At 36.4% G+C, this 22,499-nt stretch overlaps 1 protein-coding gene across 1 annotated transcript in view; it reads left to right on the top strand.

Moving 5' to 3' along the window:
- The window catches only part of LOC140243613 (uncharacterized), an 83,377-nt gene extending 70,923 nt beyond the window's left edge, over positions 1–12,454 (top strand). The window contains 7 exon segments of the mRNA XM_072323279.1: positions 318–563; positions 2,739–2,942; positions 3,979–4,265; positions 5,346–5,580; positions 6,250–6,411; positions 7,884–8,042; positions 9,950–12,454. Of these exon segments, the coding sequence (XP_072179380.1) occupies positions 318–563; positions 2,739–2,942; positions 3,979–4,265; positions 5,346–5,580; positions 6,250–6,411; positions 7,884–8,041 (1,292 nt within the window). The 3' untranslated portion in view covers position 8,042; positions 9,950–12,454.
- The last annotated feature ends 10,045 nt before the right edge of the window (positions 12,455–22,499 follow it).

The following is a 22,499-nucleotide window of genomic DNA, read 5'->3' as shown; positions in this document are numbered from 1 at the left end:
CGCGAATGTTGGAGTCTCCCGTTTGCTAGGGGTTTCAGGCGGGAGAATCTCCAGATCAGAAGGTGCTTGGGGTTGGAGTCTCTGCTACAGGTATATGTAATCCGCAATTACGTAATCACATGTTTTGTTTTTTAAACTAGTGGATTTTGAGTTTCTTTCTGAAAATGCCAATGGAGGTAAAAGACTGAATATATGAGTAGGGAGGTTGCTCCAAGAAGGGCGGGGGCACAAATGGAAAAAAGCACTATTGTAACTTTGTGGGTGCGAGGGCCAAGTTTAAGCTCTTCAGATCTCTCCTCTTCCTCCTCATTTTTCAGACGAGGTTCCACCCAGGGTTGAGTTCTGCCCTCCCGATCAGAACATCACCACCACCACCAAGCTGACGGAGGTCCAGTGGGACCCGCCAATCTTTACCCCACTGCCCGGCACAGAGATGATAGAGACTTGCAACCAGGCGAAGAACCCCGCCCTGCTCCCATGGGGGAAACACACCATCCTATACCAGGCCTCGGAGAAACAGAGTGGTCTGAAGGCCGTATGCAGGATCACTATTGCCATCACACGTACGGATGATGAATTCATAAGATTTTAAAAAAAACTAAATTCATACTGGTGCTCTATACATTCTTAGTGAAGTTCAAACAAAGACAGCTACTATTTACATAGTACCTTTTTGTCCCCGCCAGGGGACTATGAAACGGGCTCCGTACGTGTGTGTGTCCGTGTGTCCGTCCGTGTGTCCGTCCGTCCGTCCGTCCGTCCGTCCGTGTGTCCGTGTGTGCGTCCGTGTGTGATCAAAATCTTCAATTTGCTACTTCTCTGTCATTTATGAGCCAATTTTGATTCTGTTTGCTTTATATGATAGCACTACATGGGAGCTTTGAAACTTCTACACAGAATTTCAGTCGTGACCTTTGACCTTGACCTTTGACCTATATTGTACATTTTGCTACAAAATACTACTCCTTCGCCATTTCTAACCCGATTTCGATTCCGTTTGCTTTATATGATGGCACTAGGTGAGGGCTTCAAAACTTCTACACAGAATTTTGACCTTTGACTTCTTTGACCTTTGACCTTGATTTTTGACCTGTATTGTACATTTTGCTACAAAATGCTACTCCTTCGCCATTTCTAACCCGATTTCAATTCTGTTTGCTTTGTGTGATGGCACTAGGTGAGGGCTTCAAAACTTCTACACAGAATTTTGACCTTTGACTTCTTTGACCTTTGACCTTGATTTTTGACCTGTATTGTACATTTTGCACCTGTATTGTACATTTTGCTACAAAATGCTACTCCTTCGCCATTTCTAACCCGATTTCGAATCCGTTTGCTTTATGTGATGGCACTAGGTGAGGGCTTCAAAACTTCTACATAGAATTTTGACCTTTGACTTCTTTGACCTTTGACCTTGATTTTTGACCTGTATTGTACATTTTGCTACAAAATGCTACTCCTTCGCCATTTCTAACCCGATTTCGATTCCGTTTGCTTTATGTGATGGCATTAGGTGAGGGCTTCAAAACTTCTACACAGAATTTTGACCTTTGACTTCTTTGACCTTTGACCTTGATTTTTTACCTGTATTGTACATTTTGCTACAATATGCTACTCCTTCGCCATTTCTAACCCGATTTCAATTCCGTTTGCTGTATGTGGTGGCACCAGGTGAGGGCTTCAGAACTTCTACACAGAATTTTGACCTTTGACTTATTTGACCTTTGACCTTGATTTTTGACCTGTATTGTACATTTGCTACAAAATGCTACTTCCGGCGGGGACATATATTACGCACCGCGTAATTTCTACTTTTCCTTGTTACCACATGATAATGGTGCTTGATTGAGTTCTTCACAACTTATTATTACCCCTGCCAATGGAATTCAAAAAGGGATGGTACAGTATTGGTGGAGATGAGAATTGGGCTTTCAACATTTTGCAAGATACCAAGAAATCACTTATGAAATTGTGTATAGTACAGAGCATACCGTTTTAAGAGGAATTCAAAGTTTATTTGATGAAAATCTGGTTTGGGATCACTGAAACATCCAAAAATAAAGTAAAACAAAGCGATTGTAATAAAGTGTGGGTCCCACACTTTATTAGAATCGCTCTTTTTAGGATATCTCAGCCATTTCAAAACCAGTTTTCATCAAATAAACGTTGAATTCTTCATAGAATGACATGCTCTTTCATATTTCATAAGAGGTTTCTCAGTATCTCACCAAAAAATTTTAGAAACCTGAAATTAGGTCTCAACCAAAACTATACTTTCCCTTTAAACAACACATACAGTGCACTCACTCTATGCTTAGAGACATTTCATGTGATAATGCACTATATAAATATTGTGAATTATTATCATTATTATTCATTAAGTCATTGAATATTATATTGCTGTTTATGTCCTAGGTAGTTTCTCTTACATAACACTGAGTAAAAAAATCCAGGCATCAATTCAGTGCATATGCCAACTCTAAGCAAAAACATAATGAGATAGCATGTGAAGGAATCGCTGCATCTTTTATTCATTTGTGATCATAATTCTTTGTTTGTTTTTATCGTTTTTTTTGCAGCAAATACGGATTTTTATGTTTTGGCAATCTTGTGAGGCCTTGCTTGTAATATGAGGAGCACCCTCGTAAACACATGTATTGTCTCTGTTTTATGTGGATTAATATCTTACACAAATGACTATTAAAAATGGATAATTAAATTAATTCCCCCTCCCCCAGCTGTCCCATGCCACGAACTCAACGTTCCAGCCAACGGAGCGCTGGCCTGTGATGATGGTTTTGCCTACGGTCGCTACTGCACGATGACGTGTAACAGTGCCTACGACATACCCCGGATGAGATCCAGCCTTGCCCCGCAGAAGCTCTTCATCTGTGGCATGTCTGGTGTGTGGTATCCCCACTCTCGCGTGCCCGACTGCTCAAGTGAGGATTTCAAGTATTTCTCAATTTTTTTGTGACAGTACTTAACCCGTTGAGGACGAGTCCCACGTACAGTTGTATACTCGGGCAGGTGTCGATGAGAAATTGCGTGCTGTAGCAAAATCAAACTGTCCTCTACGCAGAGAGATATGTGTCGTGGTAGTCTTTAAGGGGTTTTGCCATATGTGGCAGCAACATGCTTCAACTTACAAGCAACTGCCTAAAAAATGTCAGATGTATGCCAATGATTAACTGATGACATACAGAAAAACAAGAAATTTGCAAATTCGACTCGGGTGTATCGTCAAACCTACACGAATCTAGCCAGAAGAGTTTTATCCTTGGATTTTGGCTCAGTATCTGTGATCAAGTGTTCAGCAGTAAGACTTAGGTTGTGCCAGAAAGTATCTGTAAAGTATCTGCAATCCTAGAGATTCCAGGGCCTGGACCCTGCATGGGCCCAGAGGCACAACAGACCTCACCAAAATGGATTCCCAAATTTTTTTTACTACGCAGCATGCTAGAATTTCAAAATATGGACCACCCTGATAATGAGATGATCACAATTGATAAAAAATGTAGAGACTGCATTCACTAGCTTCTTTGTGTGTTTCTTCAAAGTAGTGAAATTTGTTCCATAAAAAAATCAAGTTTGTCTTTATAATATACTAGAAAGCTCATCTTTATCTAATCATCATGATATTGTTGAAGTTACATTTTATAAAATTTTCTTTGAAAAAAAAAATTATTTACAAATTCTCAAACCTTTAGAGACATGCTTACAGTGAAAAAGAGAGTAGGAAAAACCTCTGTAAACTTATATATACTTATATTATATATATTTCTTTTAAACTGTAAAACTCTCAAAATCTGCAGAGATGATAATTCCTATATGACGGCAAGAGAAGAATATATGAATACAAATATGTATATGAATATGTCAAGCTACATGCATTCTTTTAGTGCAGAGTAAAAAAAACAAAGCAAAAACAAAAACCAATGAGTGGTGACTTTATGTATGCTTCGATCCATCCAACAGAGGTTAAGAGACCACATAGATTGAACCTGCCTCTCAGCATCATGTACTTTGGAGGGGATTGTACCTCGGACTACGAACAGACTCACACGGAGATATCCCAGAAGTTCCTGGACATTATCAAGCAGACCGACTTTGCTGACATATGCACCAGGAACAAATTGTGCGCCCCTGAGCACATCCACATCACTTGCGGAGCTGAGAAAACAAGGAGGAGGAGGAGGGACATTGACGGCGAGATGGTGTGGCCAGATGATTCCAAGGAGGGAAACACCACCATCGTTTCCATGGTAACGTGCATCAGCATCATTTTAGCTTGGACTGGGGTTCATGCTCCAATGTCTTTTTGTAAACAAGTTGATACAAATCATTTTTTTTTAATGATACAGGATGATGCATGAATAGTTGTGCAATTATCATCATTCATACTAACTGTAGCTCGAAATCTTTCCGACAAAGTCTTTTATCCTAAAAAAAAAAAAAAAAAAAAAAATGGTTGGTTATGCCAGCTCTTATAAGTATGAATATAAAAATAATATGATACAGAATTTCAGTTGTGGTATGACATCCAGCCAGCCATATATATAAACCAGATTTCACTCTTGAGTCATTAAATAATCAAACACTATTGTAAACAAAAAGATATTTTATAATTAAGTCAACTGTCAACATCTCTAAGCTTTTGATAAAGTTGTTCTGTTATTCAAATTCATGATTCTCTTCCGTCGAGATGTTTTCATTGCAACTGATTGACAAATTGCCCTACATCGACGTAAATAAGCACTGAATTGATCAGTGTTTTAGTAGTAGCCATGATATTCAAATTCAACCATAAAAAAGGCAGTATGTACGCCCATGATTTTTTATCATGGCTACTACTAAAACACTAATCAATTCAGTGCTTATTTACGTCGATGTAGGGCAATTTGTCAATCAGTTGCAAGTTGTTCTGTTTCTATAAAAAGAACAGTTTGTGGAATGACAGATATAACCAAGATTGAATATCACATGACAAGTTTGACTCTAATTCAGCCATTCAAATTCAACCATAAAAAAGGCAGTAATTCACTTGAAGTTTTCACATACAATGTATGTATTTTTATGTCTCTGCCCTAAAGAATTGCTAGAGGCATGATTGTAATTTCAGTCATGTTTCTAGCATCAAGAAACTACCAGATATGCATAGAGCAATCTAGCTTCTGATGCTGAAAATGATAAGCACATTAAAATTATATGTTAATCGTCTTTGTGAAAATTGAATTTGCAAAACAGAAATAATCTTCCTATAGATATAAAATCCTTTGTAGCACTATTTGACTGACATATGAAATCCAGAATGAGTTTAGTGTCCTTGTTTGTTCCACGTGTAGATACTGGCTGTGTCACAGGGGAACAATGAAGTTGTGGAAAATGAAAAAGTAGAACGTCAGAGGCTGCGAGAATTGAGCCATCACTTGGGGCGCAGGATTGAGGGCTTGATTAACGGGGTCGGTGGAAGACTGGATGACTGGCAGTTGACCACACCCTCTTATTCGCTGCTGTTTGAGGAGCTGTCAGTGGAGTGTGATGATGGCTACATTCCAAATCATGACCAGCTAACATGTGGTGAGCCAGAATTGAGAACGCTGATTGTAAAGTAAAATTGAAATATGGCACGAAGTATAGTGTTAGCCTTTGCCATAACTGCTTTGTTGTTGGTGATCCAAGACTGTAAGTGTACTATGAAGGAGTCACTGCACAAGCAATATTTTCACTCGACAATGAATGCACAATCAATTTTGGATGAAAAGTCGTAAAGTAAGGACTGGAAGCTTTTCCTTCTCATGCGATTATTTGAAACAGCTGAGTCAGCCAACCTAGTGCTTGACATTTTGTGAAGGTGAAGTACTGGAATGAAAATTATCAAATAATCAAAATGCTCCATTGATTTGAACTTAAACCTAATAATCATATTTTAAAATATTTGATAAATCAATTAATTTCACACATTTGATGAGAAGTAATACATGACATGTTTGAAAATGAGTACAACAGTATACAAATTGATGTATTCATTTAAGTAATTCAGTCGCTTTCTTTGATTAAGATAAATGAATGTATTTGATTTTGGATTGAGTTTCCTCAGTGCAGAAAATGACATGACGGAGGATTGCCTCTAAAAAACTCATGCATAATGTATATTTTGATACATAGAGTAATTTATTTAGTATTTGCTTTTGAATTTACCTCTTTCTTTTCTACTGTATCTTCATGTTTTGTTCTCCTTTTGTATAGTGGCATGTCCAACTGGGCATTACTTCAGGCAGGAATCTGAAGAATGTTTGGAGTGTGAAATGGGGTCTTACCAAGATGAGCAGGCACAGAGCCAGTGCAAGCCTTGTGTGGATGGGACATGGACTAGGGAGACAGGAGCAAGGGCCTTTTTAGATTGTGAAGGTAAGAAGATTCTCTGCTGCTTTCATCTCCTTTGTGTAAACTCAGTCTCATTTCCAGACACTTTTCAGGTGGGAAGCAACAGACCCAATTCTCTTGCAAAGTCAAGCAGACTAAAAATGAATAGAACTAACCTTGTAAAGCCATTTTCTTACATATTGTAAGAAGTAGTTGTTTGCTGTTATTTATTAACAGATTATGTTTGATAAACTTTACAATCAATCACTGCTCTTTGACACATAGATTTTTTTGTGGCCTTAAAGGGAAGGTAAACCCAAAGAAATATGTTGATTGAGTGAAAGCAGCAGCATTAGTAGAACTCATCAGTGAAAGTTTGAGGAAAATCGGACAATCGATGCAAAAGTTATGAATTTGTAAAGTTTTGGTGTTGGAACCGCTGGATGAGGAGACTACTAGAGGATATGACGTATGAGTGGACAACAATACAAAGAAAATATAAAGGAAATTCAACAAAAATTCACTTTTCTAGAATTATGAAAGAGCAATGGACCAACCGCTTTCAGAAAGCAGGGGGAATAATTGCTACCCTTAACAAATGTCAATATCAAGTTGATGGAATTTGTAATTTTCTTGAAAAATGGAATTTTGTAGAATTTTCTTTATATTTTCTTGGTATTGTTGTCCACACATACGTCATAACCTCTAGTAGTCTCCTCATCCAGCAGTTCCCACACCAAAACTTTAAAAATTCATAACTTTTGCATCGATTGTCCGATTTTCTTCAAACTTTCACTGATGTGTTCTACTAATGTTGCTGCTTTCACTCAATCCACATTGCTCTGGGGTTTATCTTCCCTTTAAGTGTTGTCAGACTGTGTGCTAACAAGCACCAAATAAAATTGCAAAATAAAACAGAAGAAAACTAAATTTGTTTCAAAAAACATGATTGCAGAAGTATGTCCTGACAAGACAAAGAAGAAGAAGGAAAAAATAAAAAACAACCTTCACATTTTCAACCGCAACTCCCTGTCCCATACCCCCACAGTTGTATGCTTGGAGTGTCTGTTTGAGTTTCAGTGCAAAATGTATCCATACTTTATTTTTCTTTATAGTTGACACCAGTTTGTGTCCTATGTCATGTTTTTTTTTTTGCTTGTGTCCACATAGCAATTGTTTGCATTGATAGCAAGTACTGTAACTGTGATAGTGTGTGTGGTGCGGAAGTCTTTTCAAAAACTTCACACTTCACTGAACCATTGAGAAAATGAAAACATGCAGATCAGTGTTGTTGGAGATAGTAGTTTTTGTTGAAATTACTCTGTAAAATTATAATCAAGTGATGCTCACTAAAAACTGGCTGTGTTCAAATGATAGCAATCATGTGAAAGTTCCTCTATATGTGAATTGGCATAAAAAGAAGAAAAAAAAAGAATGAAAGAAAGAAAAAGAAGCAGTGAAGTGGTAGCTTCCATGCTTTAGTCAGTATATGCTTTGATTCCATTCCCACATTACAGTCCAGTGCGAAAAGGGATACTACTCTGCCTCTGGATTCGTTCCCTGCACCCCATGTGAAGCGGGCCAGTATCAGCCATTCAGGGGACAGACGGGATGCCTCTCCTGTCCCGCGGGAAACACGTCCATTCCCGGAGCGATCTCGTCACAGGATTGTTGAGGTGTGTCTCGATCGGATCCTCCATGTCTTCACATTGCAAGCATGCCTCTCCTTTCTCCACTACTTAGTATATTCATAACTTGTTGTTTGTGGCTGTAAAAGTATGATCTGTTCTTATCCATTTGTTTGTTTGTGTGTTTGGCTGGTAATTTGTTGATGCATGAACACAGGGACAATGCAGGAATGAATGAAAAATAACCCCCACTACGGTCTGAGCTGTGCAATTGGCACATATTGAGTGACAATTGAATGGCAATTGGCACTTAAAACGCCACATATCATTTGTGACCGTGCACCTCAAAACGAACATAAAGTCGCACACACTAATTTTGCGTGAGGACTGAAAATAAGTGAAATGGGTCAACCTAGCCGACCTTGACTATTTCATACTTTCTGAAAGAGCGGGTCTTCTTTTACATTATGCTAAAATTTGGTATCATAAAACGGGCAGGAAAGTGTGTTTTTTTAGCAGTTTATCTCGAACATTTTTGGTAGAATAGTGTGATTAGGTGTGTCTTTAGAATCCCTTTTTCATTTCTAAAAAACCTTGTCCACACTCTTCACTTTCAACTCTAATAACTTTTGAAAGGATAGTGCTACTGCTTTGAAAGTTGACATTAATTATGGACAGAATGTGTTAATGAGGCATGCTTAATTTCAGTTTAATTTGATAATCCCTTCATTGTTGTTACTCTGGTGGTTTACTTCCTGTTTTTTTGTCCCATTCATCGCACAGCCAGCACGGTTTGGTGAAGATTAAGCGCTTGAATAGACACTGTACTTCAGAGCCTCTTTTCTCAGTTCACACTTTTCCTGAGTTTGTGCTTTCTTTGCGATATTTAGATAGGTTAGGAGAGTCCATTTGATTTGAGTTATACATCATTTTAAAGCTTAAAGTCTGCTCTTTCAAAATATGGTCTTAACTAAAAATTCATGTCTGGCGACTTTTTGTTTGTTTTGAGGTGCAGGGTCACATTTACACACTGCCCAAATCCCTGACACAGGAAGAGTTGATTTTATCCATGTGATATAGTTATCTTGTTAGACAAACAAGATTTACAGCAAAGAAAATGACAACAAAATAACAGTCTGACATTCTTACTACTACAGTGCACTCCCGTTATAACGAACACGGTTATAATGAAATTCCGGTCACAACGAGGTAAAAGTTCAGACCTCGACATTATCCGCTCTATGTTTTTTTTTTAATTGTTTATTTATTCCGATATAACAAAATTTTGATATAACGAAAGAAAACTGCCTGTCCCGAGGACTTCGTTATAACGGGAGTCCACGGTACTACTACAGTGTTCGACCCAGGATGAACTGAAGTGAATTGCTCTGCAACCACTGTGCAACATTTATCCTGATATTTAATTGAAGAGGATTTAGAAAGCTGTAGCTCTACTAGTGAACAAAGCTCTTCACCATTTGATAGTATATAATCACTCAGAGTGAATAGTATACACTGTCGGTCCAGATTTGTGACATTCATGAAGGGCTCTTGAGTATACAGTGGACTCCCGTTATAATGAAGTCTCCAGGACCGGCATTTTTCTTTTGTTATATCGAAATTTCGTTATAACCGAACATATAAACAATAGAAATACATTGTACATAGAATGGATAATGTTGCGGTCTGATTTTTTACTTCGTTGTAGCTGGAATTTTGTTATAACCGTGTTCGTTATAACGGGAGTGCACTGTACTCAGAAATCTCCGCAAAAAGAAACTAAGCTGTAATGATTGTAAACTGCCAATAATTGCAGTGTACAATGACCACATAGGTATCATTTTATGTAATGGAGCCCCAGATCTTTCTTCAGTATGATTCATTCCACTTTGTTTTTTTCTTTTCTCTCTCTCCCTCATCTCTCTCTCTCCACCCCCCCCCCCCTTCCTATACAGAGCCTGCCTAATCTGACCGTTCATCACAGTGGATCATGAACGGCATGGATGAAAGTTGTATGATCCTTCGTCTTCAATGACCAAGTGAAAAGCAATGTTTTGATGAAACCATGAACTATCTAGAAAATCAGAAAAAAAGGATGGTCATTATTTCGGCTGTAAATATCTATGCTGGTAATGTTGAGATGAAAAAAAAAAAATGAGCAGAAATTATCATGTCAACAACAAGGCATTTTTTAACTATACCACTTAGTTTGATAATTTGTGTTACACTTTGTGACATAATTATCATGTCATTACTTTAATGCTTTGTGTCATTCTAATCACTCTGAGTGAGTTTAGTGAAGCACATGAATGCCATTTATTGACAGTCTGCCTGGGCTACAAAAGTTTTGGAATCTCTTTGAACCCTTGATGGAAAAAAAAAAATCTTATACATGCTTTAAAAAAGAAACTCCAGTGTATCTACTAATTATTATGATGTTTTGTAGAATGCTTGTAAGATATACGTGTATTGTGAATGAAGTCACAGGGCTTAAAGTTGTATTACTGAATATGTTATCTGCTGTTTTTTGTTGTTTTATGGGGGGTTGTAACATTATCAGAATGCATATTACAGCTGTGGTGCATGCATGATTATTATCATTGTTTAAAATTGTTTTATTGGGATTAGAAGTCTTCTCACATAAAGCATGTTTACTTCTCAAGTGCCCAATTGTTTACACCTTGACTGACACTGTTCTTTGGTATAATTGAATGAAGACTTCATGCTATATCAAAAGCTGTGCATTGTTGTAAAACATGATATATTTGCGGCATGAATTTTTTGCAAATTGGAGCCGACCGCCTTTTTCGCGGCATGAAATTTTCGCGAATTGCCACTTGCATTCAATGCATGTCGTTTAGACCGTAAGGGCTTTCGTGTGCCCTTTTAATTTCGTGAATCTTAGTGCTATTAAAATGCACGCAAACATTCCTCGTTTTACAGTATTGTAAGTATGCATGAGAGAATAAAAACATGAAGTTACATAAAAGCAGGTGCTATACTCATTATCTCTGCGCTAATCTCATTATCTCTGCGCTAATCTGTGATTATCATGTTGTCATTACAAAAACCTACAAACATAACAGACATCTTTCCCATGGTCACGATGTAGCAGAATTTATCTTATAGTCAAGATCTTTACCCTGTTGTCTTCTTTGCTGTGCTGAAAATCCACTGACATGCTCAGTCCTGAAACAGACAATCAGTAGATATACTGTAGATTATGCAATTTCTTTTGTTATGACAAATGTCGTTGTTGTTCACGTGCAAGTGGAAAGCTCAAACATAGCGATTTATAATTCCTTCATATTTTCAAATGAGAATTGGGCCTATTGTTGATAGCAATCACATTCAATGTAATTTAGGTAAAGTTTTATGTCCTCATGAATATCCTACTGGCTTGTTGGTACATATAGAGTATTGAATTAAAACAAACAAACATAAACAAAAACTCCTGTCAGTGATGTAAAAACCAAGACCCGCTTCCTGTATGAGTCATTATCATCTGTATAGGACGTTTTAGCGGCGCATTAAAAACGCGTATTGTAGTCAACTCAATTTTTACCGTTCAATATCGGAGCATATTGAACGAATCGCATAGACCAACGTATTAATTCCCCATAGGCTACCGTTGTTACTTGCCGTTCAAGATCACACGATATTCAATTCTGTCTCGTTTATTGCGTGAGCGCTTGCTGAATGCGCAAATACTTGCTACAGTACTAGTGCACGTCATTTTGTTACATTTTTCACAAGCGCGCAAACATCTTGCTAGTTGTTTGTTTCAATACGCAGTTTTAGGGGCTTCCCCTTTTCAGCGCTGGGATGGGACTGCCGAGTCAACTTCAAAGACGAGTAGAAGCCGGGTAATTTTGTGCAGTTCATGGTTGCTCTACTTGATTGTATAGATGATAATAATTATATTGGATGGCCTTGATTCATGGAATACCAGGGAATATTGCACGAGTTAGAGTCAATATTGCACTCATCTTCGATTCGTGCAATATTGGCCCTAACTCGTGCAATATTCCCCGGTATCCCATTCATAGCCATCCAATATAATATAATTATTACAAGAAGAAAAAAAAAAGTGTGTCAGGCCATCAGGTCCATATAATCCAGTAATATGTACGCTTGTACTCTATTACTGTACAAATTTAATGGGAGCTTGAATGTGCAGCAAGAAGGCACCTTGTTTTAACTAGCCAAGGTGCCATCTCGCTGGTCACGTAGGTTTCTGCAGAATTTATTTAGAATTAATTTTGTCTAATAAATGGATGATTGCAGACCTCTTGTTTTGCCCAACCTCATACAACAGTATTATGTATCACTTTCAGATGAATGCCGTTGTCTTTAAGAGTAGCAACCTGTTCTCACATGTACTGAATTTTTCTTTGTACAATATGGATTTTTCATGAAATAAATAATCACATATGACAAACTTATCACGAATTCCACAAGATTTTTTACTGTTTTCAATTTTAGTAGGCCGTATCAAGTTTTGTGTTATATGTTGAATTTGAAGAGTTACTACAATTCCCATATAAAAGCTGCCAGCTTTCCTTTTGAACAATATTCCTCATATTTAATGTCAAAATAAAAGATGCACACACTAACCCCTCCCTCCCCAATAAAGAAAGGGAAACAATAACAATAATATAAGGTAAAGAAAGAAAATGAATAAATAAGTAATTAATTGAATAATCAAATGAATGATTAGATAAATAAAAATACTTTAAAGCATATGGACATACTAGCTCTTTAATTGTACATAGCTCAAAGCAGAATGCACACAATACAACTCATGGTGTCTGACTTTCTGACTAAAAAGGGTACAATATGTCAGTGTGTGTCCAAGAGTATGGGTGTTTGAGACATTGTAAAGAGTGATGCGATAGAGAGGTCAGTACTTTCACATCTATACAAGACTATCTGCAGAATGTTTTCAGGTTTGGAGGGGGGGGGGGGTGTTTGCAAGACCGGAGGTCAAGGTCATTAGTACCCATCCCCTTAGAAGGGAAGAACTTAACGGAAACCCGGTAAAGCTCAAAGAACAATGGATTGAGTGAAAGTAGCAACATTAGTAGAACACATCAGTGAAAGTTTGAGGAAAATCAGACAATCGATGAAAAAGTTATGAATTTTTAAAGTTTTGGTGTTGGAACCACTGGATCAAGAGACTACTAGAGTTCATGACGATTGTGTGGACAGCAATAAAAAGAAAATATAAAGAACATTCAACATGCTTTCTTTTTTCTAGCGTAATGAAAGAGCACTTGACTAACTGCTTTCAGAAAGCAGGGGGAATTATTACTACCCTTAACATAGACCCTATGTTAGTATCAAGTTGATGGAATGTGTAATTTTCATGAAAAATTAGCTTTTGTGAGATTTTTGTGATACAGATTATATACATACAGTAAAATCAGAAAAAAAGCTTTTTGTTGAATTCTAGGTTTAAAAAAAAAAAACCATTTACAAAACCCCTTCAAAAGAAAGTGAAAATGAGCATTCTAAACTAAAAAATGAAGCAAGTCGGCATACAAAATGACAGTTTAGAGTGTTCTTTTTCACTCACTTTTCATTTCATTTCATTTCATTTCATTTTATTTTTATTCTTCTCCTCTTTCCAACAGAACATAACACAGTATAAATTAGGAATCATATCACAATCGTGTACATACATCTTGCAAATGATATCAAATGATACAATAATAAAGTTACATGCATGTTTACGCAAAAAATACAAGGTTATGTTTCAGTTGAAAAAAAAAAGAACTGAGAGGTCCACTAAAAAGCAAGCTTGTAGATTGTGAACCCCTCAAGGAAAATCTAATGAAATACTTATTTGCATATGCTTAGCACAAGTATAATTTAAGACAAGACGGAACAAAATAGGAGACACACAGCAACATGACAGGACTCAACAAAATAGATGGAAAAATGGAAGGAAGGAAGGAAAGAAGAAAGAGAATGCCTACACGCTGATCAAGGAAACGAAAGAGGGAAACGAAAGAGGAAATTGAAGAGGGAAATGAAGAGGTGCTTCAAACAGCTGGTGGCTGCATACAGCCGTGCAGAGATTATGATGGCTATTTCATTACAATAAATTCAGAGATTAATTGATTGATGGTTGGATGATGAACCCTGTGGTTGTTGGGACTTGGTTAATAAAAGCGAAAAATCAGAGAGGGTTTAACAGAAAGGATTTCAACTTCCGCTTAAAAGAATACAAAGAAGGAGAATTTTTCATTTCGCAACTTAATGAATTCCAGAATCTAGGGCCTGAGTATATAAATGTATTCTGAGCCAATAATGTTCTCAGGAGGGGTAAATGAAACTCAGAAGATTGCCTGGTGGGATAATTATGGAAAAACTGATTCCTTGTAAACATTGAATTGAATATACAGGGAAGTGCATTTGCGTTGAAATTAAACATAAACTGTCCAAGTTGAAAAAAATACAAATCTTTAATTTCTAAAATCTTATATTTAGTGAATAATGGATCTGTATGGGCCACAAATAACACGAAGTGCCCTTTTTTGTAATAACAGTAGTCTATCTAATAAAGTTTGATGAGCACTACCCCATGCTAAAAGACCGTAATTAAGATAAGGTAAAATTAAAGAGAAATACAACGTCAGCAAAGAAGACAATGGAATATGAAACTTAAGTCTATTAATGATACCAATATTACGTGAAATTATTGTACTAATGTTAATAATATGTGGCCTCCATGATAATTTATCGTCTACTGTAATCCCAAGGAATTTTATATGAGATACGCGTTCTAATAGGGTCTCATCAAAAATAATCTCTTTACGTAAGGCTTCTATAGAGTTGCTAAATAACATATATTTAGTTTTCAAAAGATTAAGAGATAATTTATTAGCTCTTATCCACTGGGTCACTTTTTTCAATTCGGAATTAACAATGTGCACAAGTTTATCTGGATTTTGATGTGAAAAGAAAATATTTGAATCATCAGCAAAAAGTATAAATGACAACACGTCGGATGATCTGCAAAAATCATTAATATAAATGATAAAAAGTAAAGGTCCTAATAAGCTACCCTGTGGGACGCCGCACTTAATGAATTCGAGACTTGAAACGTTCCCGTTCAGAGATACGTATTGTTTGCGGTTTTGCAAGCAGCTCCTGAACCACTCCAAAGCCTTCCCCCTTATTCCATAATGAGACAACTTGTGAAGTAAAATTTCATGATTTATTGTATCGAAGGCCTTGGAGAAGTCCAGGAATATACCAATAAGATGAGAATGATTATCAATAGTATGCGCTGCGTGATCGATAAACTTCAAAAGGGCATGAATGGTACTGTGTTTCTGACGAAACCCAAATTGAGAATTTGTAAAAACATTATGAAAAGTTAAAGAATTAATCGTTCTTTTAAACATCAATTTTCCAAAATTTTAGATAAAGATGAAAGCAAAGAAATGGGCCTGTAATTACTCATATCAGAACCATCTCCTTTTTTGAATAAAGGGAAAACCTTGGCTATTTTCATAAAATCAGGAAAAACACCACATGATATAGATCTATTAAAAATATGTGAAAGTGGATCAGCGATTGAAAATATAATTCCCTTTAAGATAAAATTACTTATGTCATCGTAACCAGCACTTCGCTTGTCATTCATTGCAGTAACAATATCAATAATTTCATATTTCGTAATTGGAACAAAAAAAAAAATAGAACTTGAGTTAGATTGACCTAAAAATATTGAAAAATGCTTATTTGACTGTGGTACCTTTTTGCCAAATTCTCCCCAATCATTGAAAAATAAGAATTAAATATATTAGCTATTTCACTTGAATCTTCATATATTTTGTTATCATATCTTATATTTGTAATATTTGATTTCTTTTTTGATATATTCATGGCCTGGTTCAAAATCTTCCATGTATTCTTCATATCATGTCTATATTTTTCTAACTGAAACATATAATATTTCCTCTTTTCCAACCGTATAATCTTGGTTAAAGTATTTCTATAGGAAGTGTATTTTTCTTTTGACTTCTCAGTTTTTTTCATTTTAAATTTATAATATAACCTATTTTTCCTGTTAATTGAACGAAGAAGAGATTTTGATATCCATGGAAATCTGGGGGATGTTTTATAATCAACTAACTTATCTTTTGATTTAGGTATATATTCATCTAAATGATTATTAATTATCCCTGAAAAATTATTAAATGATATATTAACATCATCACTATCATAAACACTAGACCAATCAGCCCTATCTAAGCTAGCACCAAGGCTAGCCAAATTTTCTGGTGTAGCTCTTCGTCTGGTTGGAGAAAAACCAAACTTATTAACCGAATACCCGATATCAAAACATGCTATAATAGGGAAATGATCGGACATATCGGATAAAATTATAGAAGAGTTTAACATTTGCAAAACATTAGTGAAAATATTATCAAGAAGGGTGGCGAAATGATTTGTAACGCGTGTGGGTTTCGAAATCAATGGCAAAAATGAGGCTGACAAAAATATTTCAAAAAATTCTTGTGACGTATTATCATCAGTTTTAATCAAATCAATATTAAAGTCACCCATTATAAAAATATTTTTATGAAACAAAAGGGGATTTTTTAATAAATTCATAATACAACCCAAAAAATCTTTAGGATTAGAACTTGGGGGTCTATAAACAATACCAACAATAATGTTTTTACTTTGCGGAATGGAAATTTCCACAAACAAAGACTCTATACTATCATTTATTATTTCTAATTCATCACAAACAGTAAACTCAAATTTCTGTGATAAATAAAAAGCAACCCCACCGCCCGTCCTATTCACTCTATTATTAACGATTAACTCATATCCATTTAATGCATATGGTAAATTAATATCAGAAGATAACCATGTTTCAGTTAAACCTATTACAGAAAGCTCAAAGTACCACCATTGATACATTGTACTAAGAATTTAATAGAATTGTAATGACAGAGCCTGGATACGTACAGGTCTCTTCTGTGATGAGCTCAAATAATAAATTGCACTATATGCAGGGGCGGATCCAGGAATTCCGTAAAGAGGAGCGCGTTTGCAAAATTAAAGGGGGTGCACGCATCCTCCCATTTTTCTTTTTATTTCTTTTGTTTCAACTAAAAAATAAAGGGGGCGTACGCTCGGTGCGGTCCTCCCTTGATCCGGCACTGCTACTTCAATAAAATTGTAATGACAATTGGGTGTCCCTACGGGCCTCTAGTGCAATGTACCGGTGATATTTTCTTGAGTTCTTCAGGCGAAATCCGATGATAGCTCTATACCTATGGGCCTGTGGACATAGCTGATAAATTACTAATGTTAAATCGTGAAATGATTCCTTAGTTTACTGAGATGAGCTCTAGGTATCAACCTTGATACATTTTTCTGAGAACCTCGATCAAACTGTGATAACAGCTAATACGTATCATTAGTGATAATCTGTGACGTGATGCTTTAAGCTACTGAGATGATCTCAAGATATTAACCTTGTTGAATTTTACAGAGCACTTTAGTCGAACTCTGATGACAGCAGAATATGCCTACGGGGCTGTAGACATAACTTTTGGGTTACTTCAACTGTGAACCGGTGCATTTAATATAATAGTCAAGTGTGACAATTTTCAAGTTCAAGTTCAAGTTAATTTATTTCATTTCCACCAAAATAATTAGGAATGCAATAAAATGTCCGCATGTACAGATAATCTCAAATCATAATCACAATCATATCAAATCGTAATGATAACACAGATAATCTCAAAGTATCACCGGTGATAATTCATGCTCAAAGTACTATAGTCAAACTGAGATGACAGTATACGGGTCCTAAGTTATCGATGATAATGATAATTAATGTTTACTACTTTTCACCTGGATCCTTACTTACTTAACATCTCCGTTACCGCTACGCTCTCACTTTCAAGCTTGTGATGACAGCTAGATATACGGGCCTATAGTGAGATGAGCGCAAGTAAGTATTACCCGTGATACATGCTAAGTCGTACTATAATAACAGCTGAATGTGATTACGGGCCTCTCAAATAGTGGGGGTTTTCGGTTTACAGTATACACGGTATATTGAGAGTGTGTCTTACATTTTTTTTAATTGCTTGTCATAAACAGTTTTCTGTGTATAACAGTTGCTAATGTTGCTGTTGTTGTTTTACTCTGACACCAACTTTTCAGAATATCACACGGAAAAGGGCCCGGGTCTTCGTTTCCAGCAGGAAGGCATACCACAGCTGACATTGCAAGAGATCGGTTGGGGAATACAGCAGTGTGTATGGTGGCTGTCAATGTTGTCGGTATGCGTTGATTATCTATTTTATACATGGAAAGCCAAAACTCGCATTTTTGTGTGTACTTTTATAACTTCTTTAGCAAAAGTTTCTGCAAATCTGACGAACAGGGAAGATGAATTATATCCCCAAACTTTAAGAATTCTCAAGCTTCTCACTAAGAAGCTAGACAATTTACAGAGGTAACAAATTAAGAGTTTCCCATTATGGTGATACTTTTTGAGCGCCCTTCCTATGTGAAAGCCAGCGCGATTCCTGATATACTCATTGTGTCTAAGGAAACGAACAAATTGTTTTCTCTTACCAAAGAAAACAGTAATATGAATGCACTTTCTGTCTTTTTTTTTATCCTTTTATATCAATTTCTCTTCTCCTCTATCCCTTTCCTCTTCCTAGCTCTATACTTTGCATTCCTGTCTTCTCTTCTCTTTGTCTTCATCTCATACCCATCTTTTTTTTTTCTTACTCTCCTATTTGTCCACTCATTAATAATACCTCTTCTTCCCAATTATATGTCATTCCTCTGCAACAAGAATATTTCGTGAACATGATAAAATACGCGTATTCTGGAGAATAGTCATAAATTTTCTTCAGTTGAATGTGATTTGTGCATGATACAATATCATCTGAGGTCACAATATTCAAGCTATAAATGCTAACTGGAAATCATTGTCTTGCGTGGTATCACATTTCCTTGATACAGCATTTTGATTTCAAATTTCTTGGTAATGTGCAACTTGACATGACATTATGCAAAGTTACGTTTGATTTTGTAATGCTGAAACAATAAATCCGATCGAATCAAACCAAATCATGTCATGAATTTTGCTTCCTTTATCTCGAGGAAAATTGTTGTCGAATAAGAGTGCACGATTACAGTGACTGTGACGTGGAAAGCGGATTTAGTTTGTTGAAAAAGCTCAGCGTGACAGATTTTGGGACCATCAACGAATTAACTCCCTATATAGGCGCCAATCAAAACCGACAGAAAATCTAACCTGGAATCGAGCAGGAAGACCGCGTATTTATTTAGCACCACAAATTTGGCCCACTCGCAGGCAAGAAACTTCCGAAGCTTTCAAACTCAGGAAGAATGTAGGTGTTGTTTTCGTTTATGTTATGTTTCGAATTTCGATCTGTGATTAGTTTGGTGGGTCTGAAGACTTATAGCTTACGAGACATTACATCAGTTGTCCTCAATATTTCATTCAACCGCTGTACATAATTTTTAAATCTTTATCATTCTATTTGAGTTTTCGTGACCGAAGGTATGGGATTTCAAAATTTTAACAGACACTGGCTAGATATAGCACGATGCGGTTAAGGTATACATGATCATTATTTTTTCCAAACGTAAAGCCTGAACTACAACACTTTAGAGACGTGCAGCTTTCCCTCCTGAACCTACTGAAGTTTTTGTTTGTTTGTTTGTTTGTTTGTTTGTTTACCTCAAGATACAGGTATACCGCCTTCATTTACTTTATACATATTGTTATTTCAAGTATTTGATTTAAGATAGGATACGATACCCTTCCAATTTTCCAATATCATTTAGACCTGGGAACCTTTGAATATAGTGTAGACTGTTTATTCTTTGTTGTTGTTGTTGTTTTTGTTATTGTTGTTTTTGTTTTCATCAGAGAAATGATATTGAAAATAATGGATCGATGAATATGGCTAGAGACGCACTAGGAAGTTGAGGCTGGTCTTGATGCTTGTGTGTGTGTATGCGCGTATGTGTGTGTGTATGTGTGTGTGTGTGTGGGGGGGGGGGGCTTGGTAACTGAGAAGATTGAATGGCAAAGTATACTAGTACTTTTGGAAACGGAAATATTTGAACTCAGAGCTACCAAAGAGGGAAATACCAACGTTTATCCCCCTTGAAGGCGTGAGGATGCAACGATTGGAAATTACCATCTTAATTACCAACTGGTATTGATATACGGTTACTGTAACCTATTCGGTGTGAGGATGTACAGGTCAAGGCTTCAACATCACTCAATAGTCTGTTTCCGCACACTGGCTCTGCACACTTCCATGCGCACCAATCTATTATCTTGCTATAACGGCAAATAGCAGTATATCAATAGCCGCTATTAACCCCTTGATTTTCATCGTTTTCCGCTCGAGCGAGTGGAATAGCGCCACCTTCAGAGAAGTAATTATATTGTCACAATGTAAAGAATTGTTACTTGTTTCCTTTTACAGAGTGTGGAAGGACGGGGCACTGTGGAAAGTGATGGTAAATGAAGGTTTTCTGGATTAACGAATGCAATACTGCTGTTTTCTTTTTTCCTTCTGCGTGGTGCGAAGAAAGTGCGTCGTTCTGTCCAAATCGTCATGATGAATCAGTTGACTTTTACTATAGTCTCCTTTACTTCTTGGCTGATAAACAATGTGGTGGGATGCACGGATTGATGGATGGATAAAACGACGGTCCGACAGAATATCGGATGTAGGCCCCTATAGAGACAGTAGATTATGATAAGAATGATGTAGGCCCTACATCCCACAGGTGAAGTTAACTTGACAGCCTTAATGCGATATAGTATTCAAGAAACACTGCCGACCATTGCTACATAATGATCTTAGGTTGTGAAGCATGGTAGAAAATAATGTTTGTTTGTCTTTTGCTCATTTGATTGTACATTGAGTTGAGTTGATATTATGTACCACATGTTATTGTAATACACTGGTACCCCTCTGTACCATTTGTGAATGTACTTGTAAATACTGTATATAATTCGTTTGTTTGTTTGTTTTTGTGAAGGTCACCTACTGTTTGTTTTTACCTGAAAGTTTATGTATGCATTTGTATCATTGTATACAGGGCTTCCTTGAAAAGCAGGTCTGCTGGCTGTCAGCAGAACTGAACGGAATGTCCCTGTTTAAAGATGTTGTGAATAAATAAATAAATAAAATAAATAAATATTCTTAAAAAAAGCAAAACAAATATTTTGTATATAGTCTCGTGTTGCAACTTGCAATATTCACGACTGGAAACACATTTTACTGCACATTCGCAGGAAAAAAAAAAATGTGATCAACAAGGAATATATTACATCTGTATCAGGCCTGTTATAATCAATAGTCGAGTGGGGTTACAGTTCGCTATGCCGAAGGTTCGTTGAAAACAAGCAATGTCGCTCGTGATACAAAAAAAAAAAAATGAAGAAAACGAGACATTCGAATTATTATCAAAGCATGATTTTGAGTGCCTTTCTGTGTAGTAAGATAGTGGTCCAGCATCAGTGAAATTTAAGATGGGGGGGGGGGGGAGGGGTGAGGGGAGGGGAGGGGTAGGGAGAGGGGGCGGCTACGAACATGCCCACAAAGAAAATTGCTGGATACGGGTAGCACAAGTTGTGTGGTGATTGGCGTCATTATGAATGGCGGACAATGACCGCATTAAGGAGGAAGTTTTGCTCTAGTCATGACCACTGGAACAAGAAAGAGGAAACGGCACTGAAACATATAATATTTCCTCTTTTCCAACCGTATAATCTTGGTTAAAGTATTTCTATAGGAAGTGTATTTTTCTTTTGACTTCTCAGTTTTTTTCATTTTAAATTTATAATATAACCTATTTTTCCTGTTAATTGAACGAAGAAGAGATTTTGATATCCATGGAAATCTGGGGGATGTTTTATAATCAACTAACTTATCTTTTGATTTAGGTATATATTCATCTAAATGATTATTAATTATCCCTGAAAAATTATTAAATGATATATTAACATCATCACTATCATAAACACTAGACCAATCAGCCCTATCTAAGCTAGCACCAAGGCTAGCCAAATTTTCTGGTGTAGCTCTTCGTCTGGTTGGAGAAAAACCAAACTTATTAACCGAATACCCGATATCAAAACATGCTATAATAGGGAAATGATCGGACATATCGGATAAAATTATAGAAGAGTTTAACATTTGCAAAACATTAGTGAAAATATTATCAAGAAGGGTGGCGAAATGATTTGTAACGCGTGTGGGTTTCGAAATCAATGGCAAAAATGAGGCTGACAAAAATATTTCAAAAAATTCTTGTGACGTATTATCATCAGTTTTAATCAAATCAATATTAAAGTCACCCATTATAAAAATATTTTTATGAAACAAAAGGGGATTTTTTAATAAATTCATAATACAACCCAAAAAATCTTTAGGATTAGAACTTGGGGGTCTATAA

Source organism: Diadema setosum, chromosome 20, assembly GCF_964275005.1.
Source record: "Diadema setosum chromosome 20, eeDiaSeto1, whole genome shotgun sequence".
Classification (NCBI taxonomy): domain Eukaryota; kingdom Metazoa; phylum Echinodermata; class Echinoidea; order Diadematoida; family Diadematidae; genus Diadema; species Diadema setosum.
The sequence above is the reverse complement of the archived record's forward strand: the minus strand, read 5'-3'. Positions and strand labels throughout refer to the sequence as shown.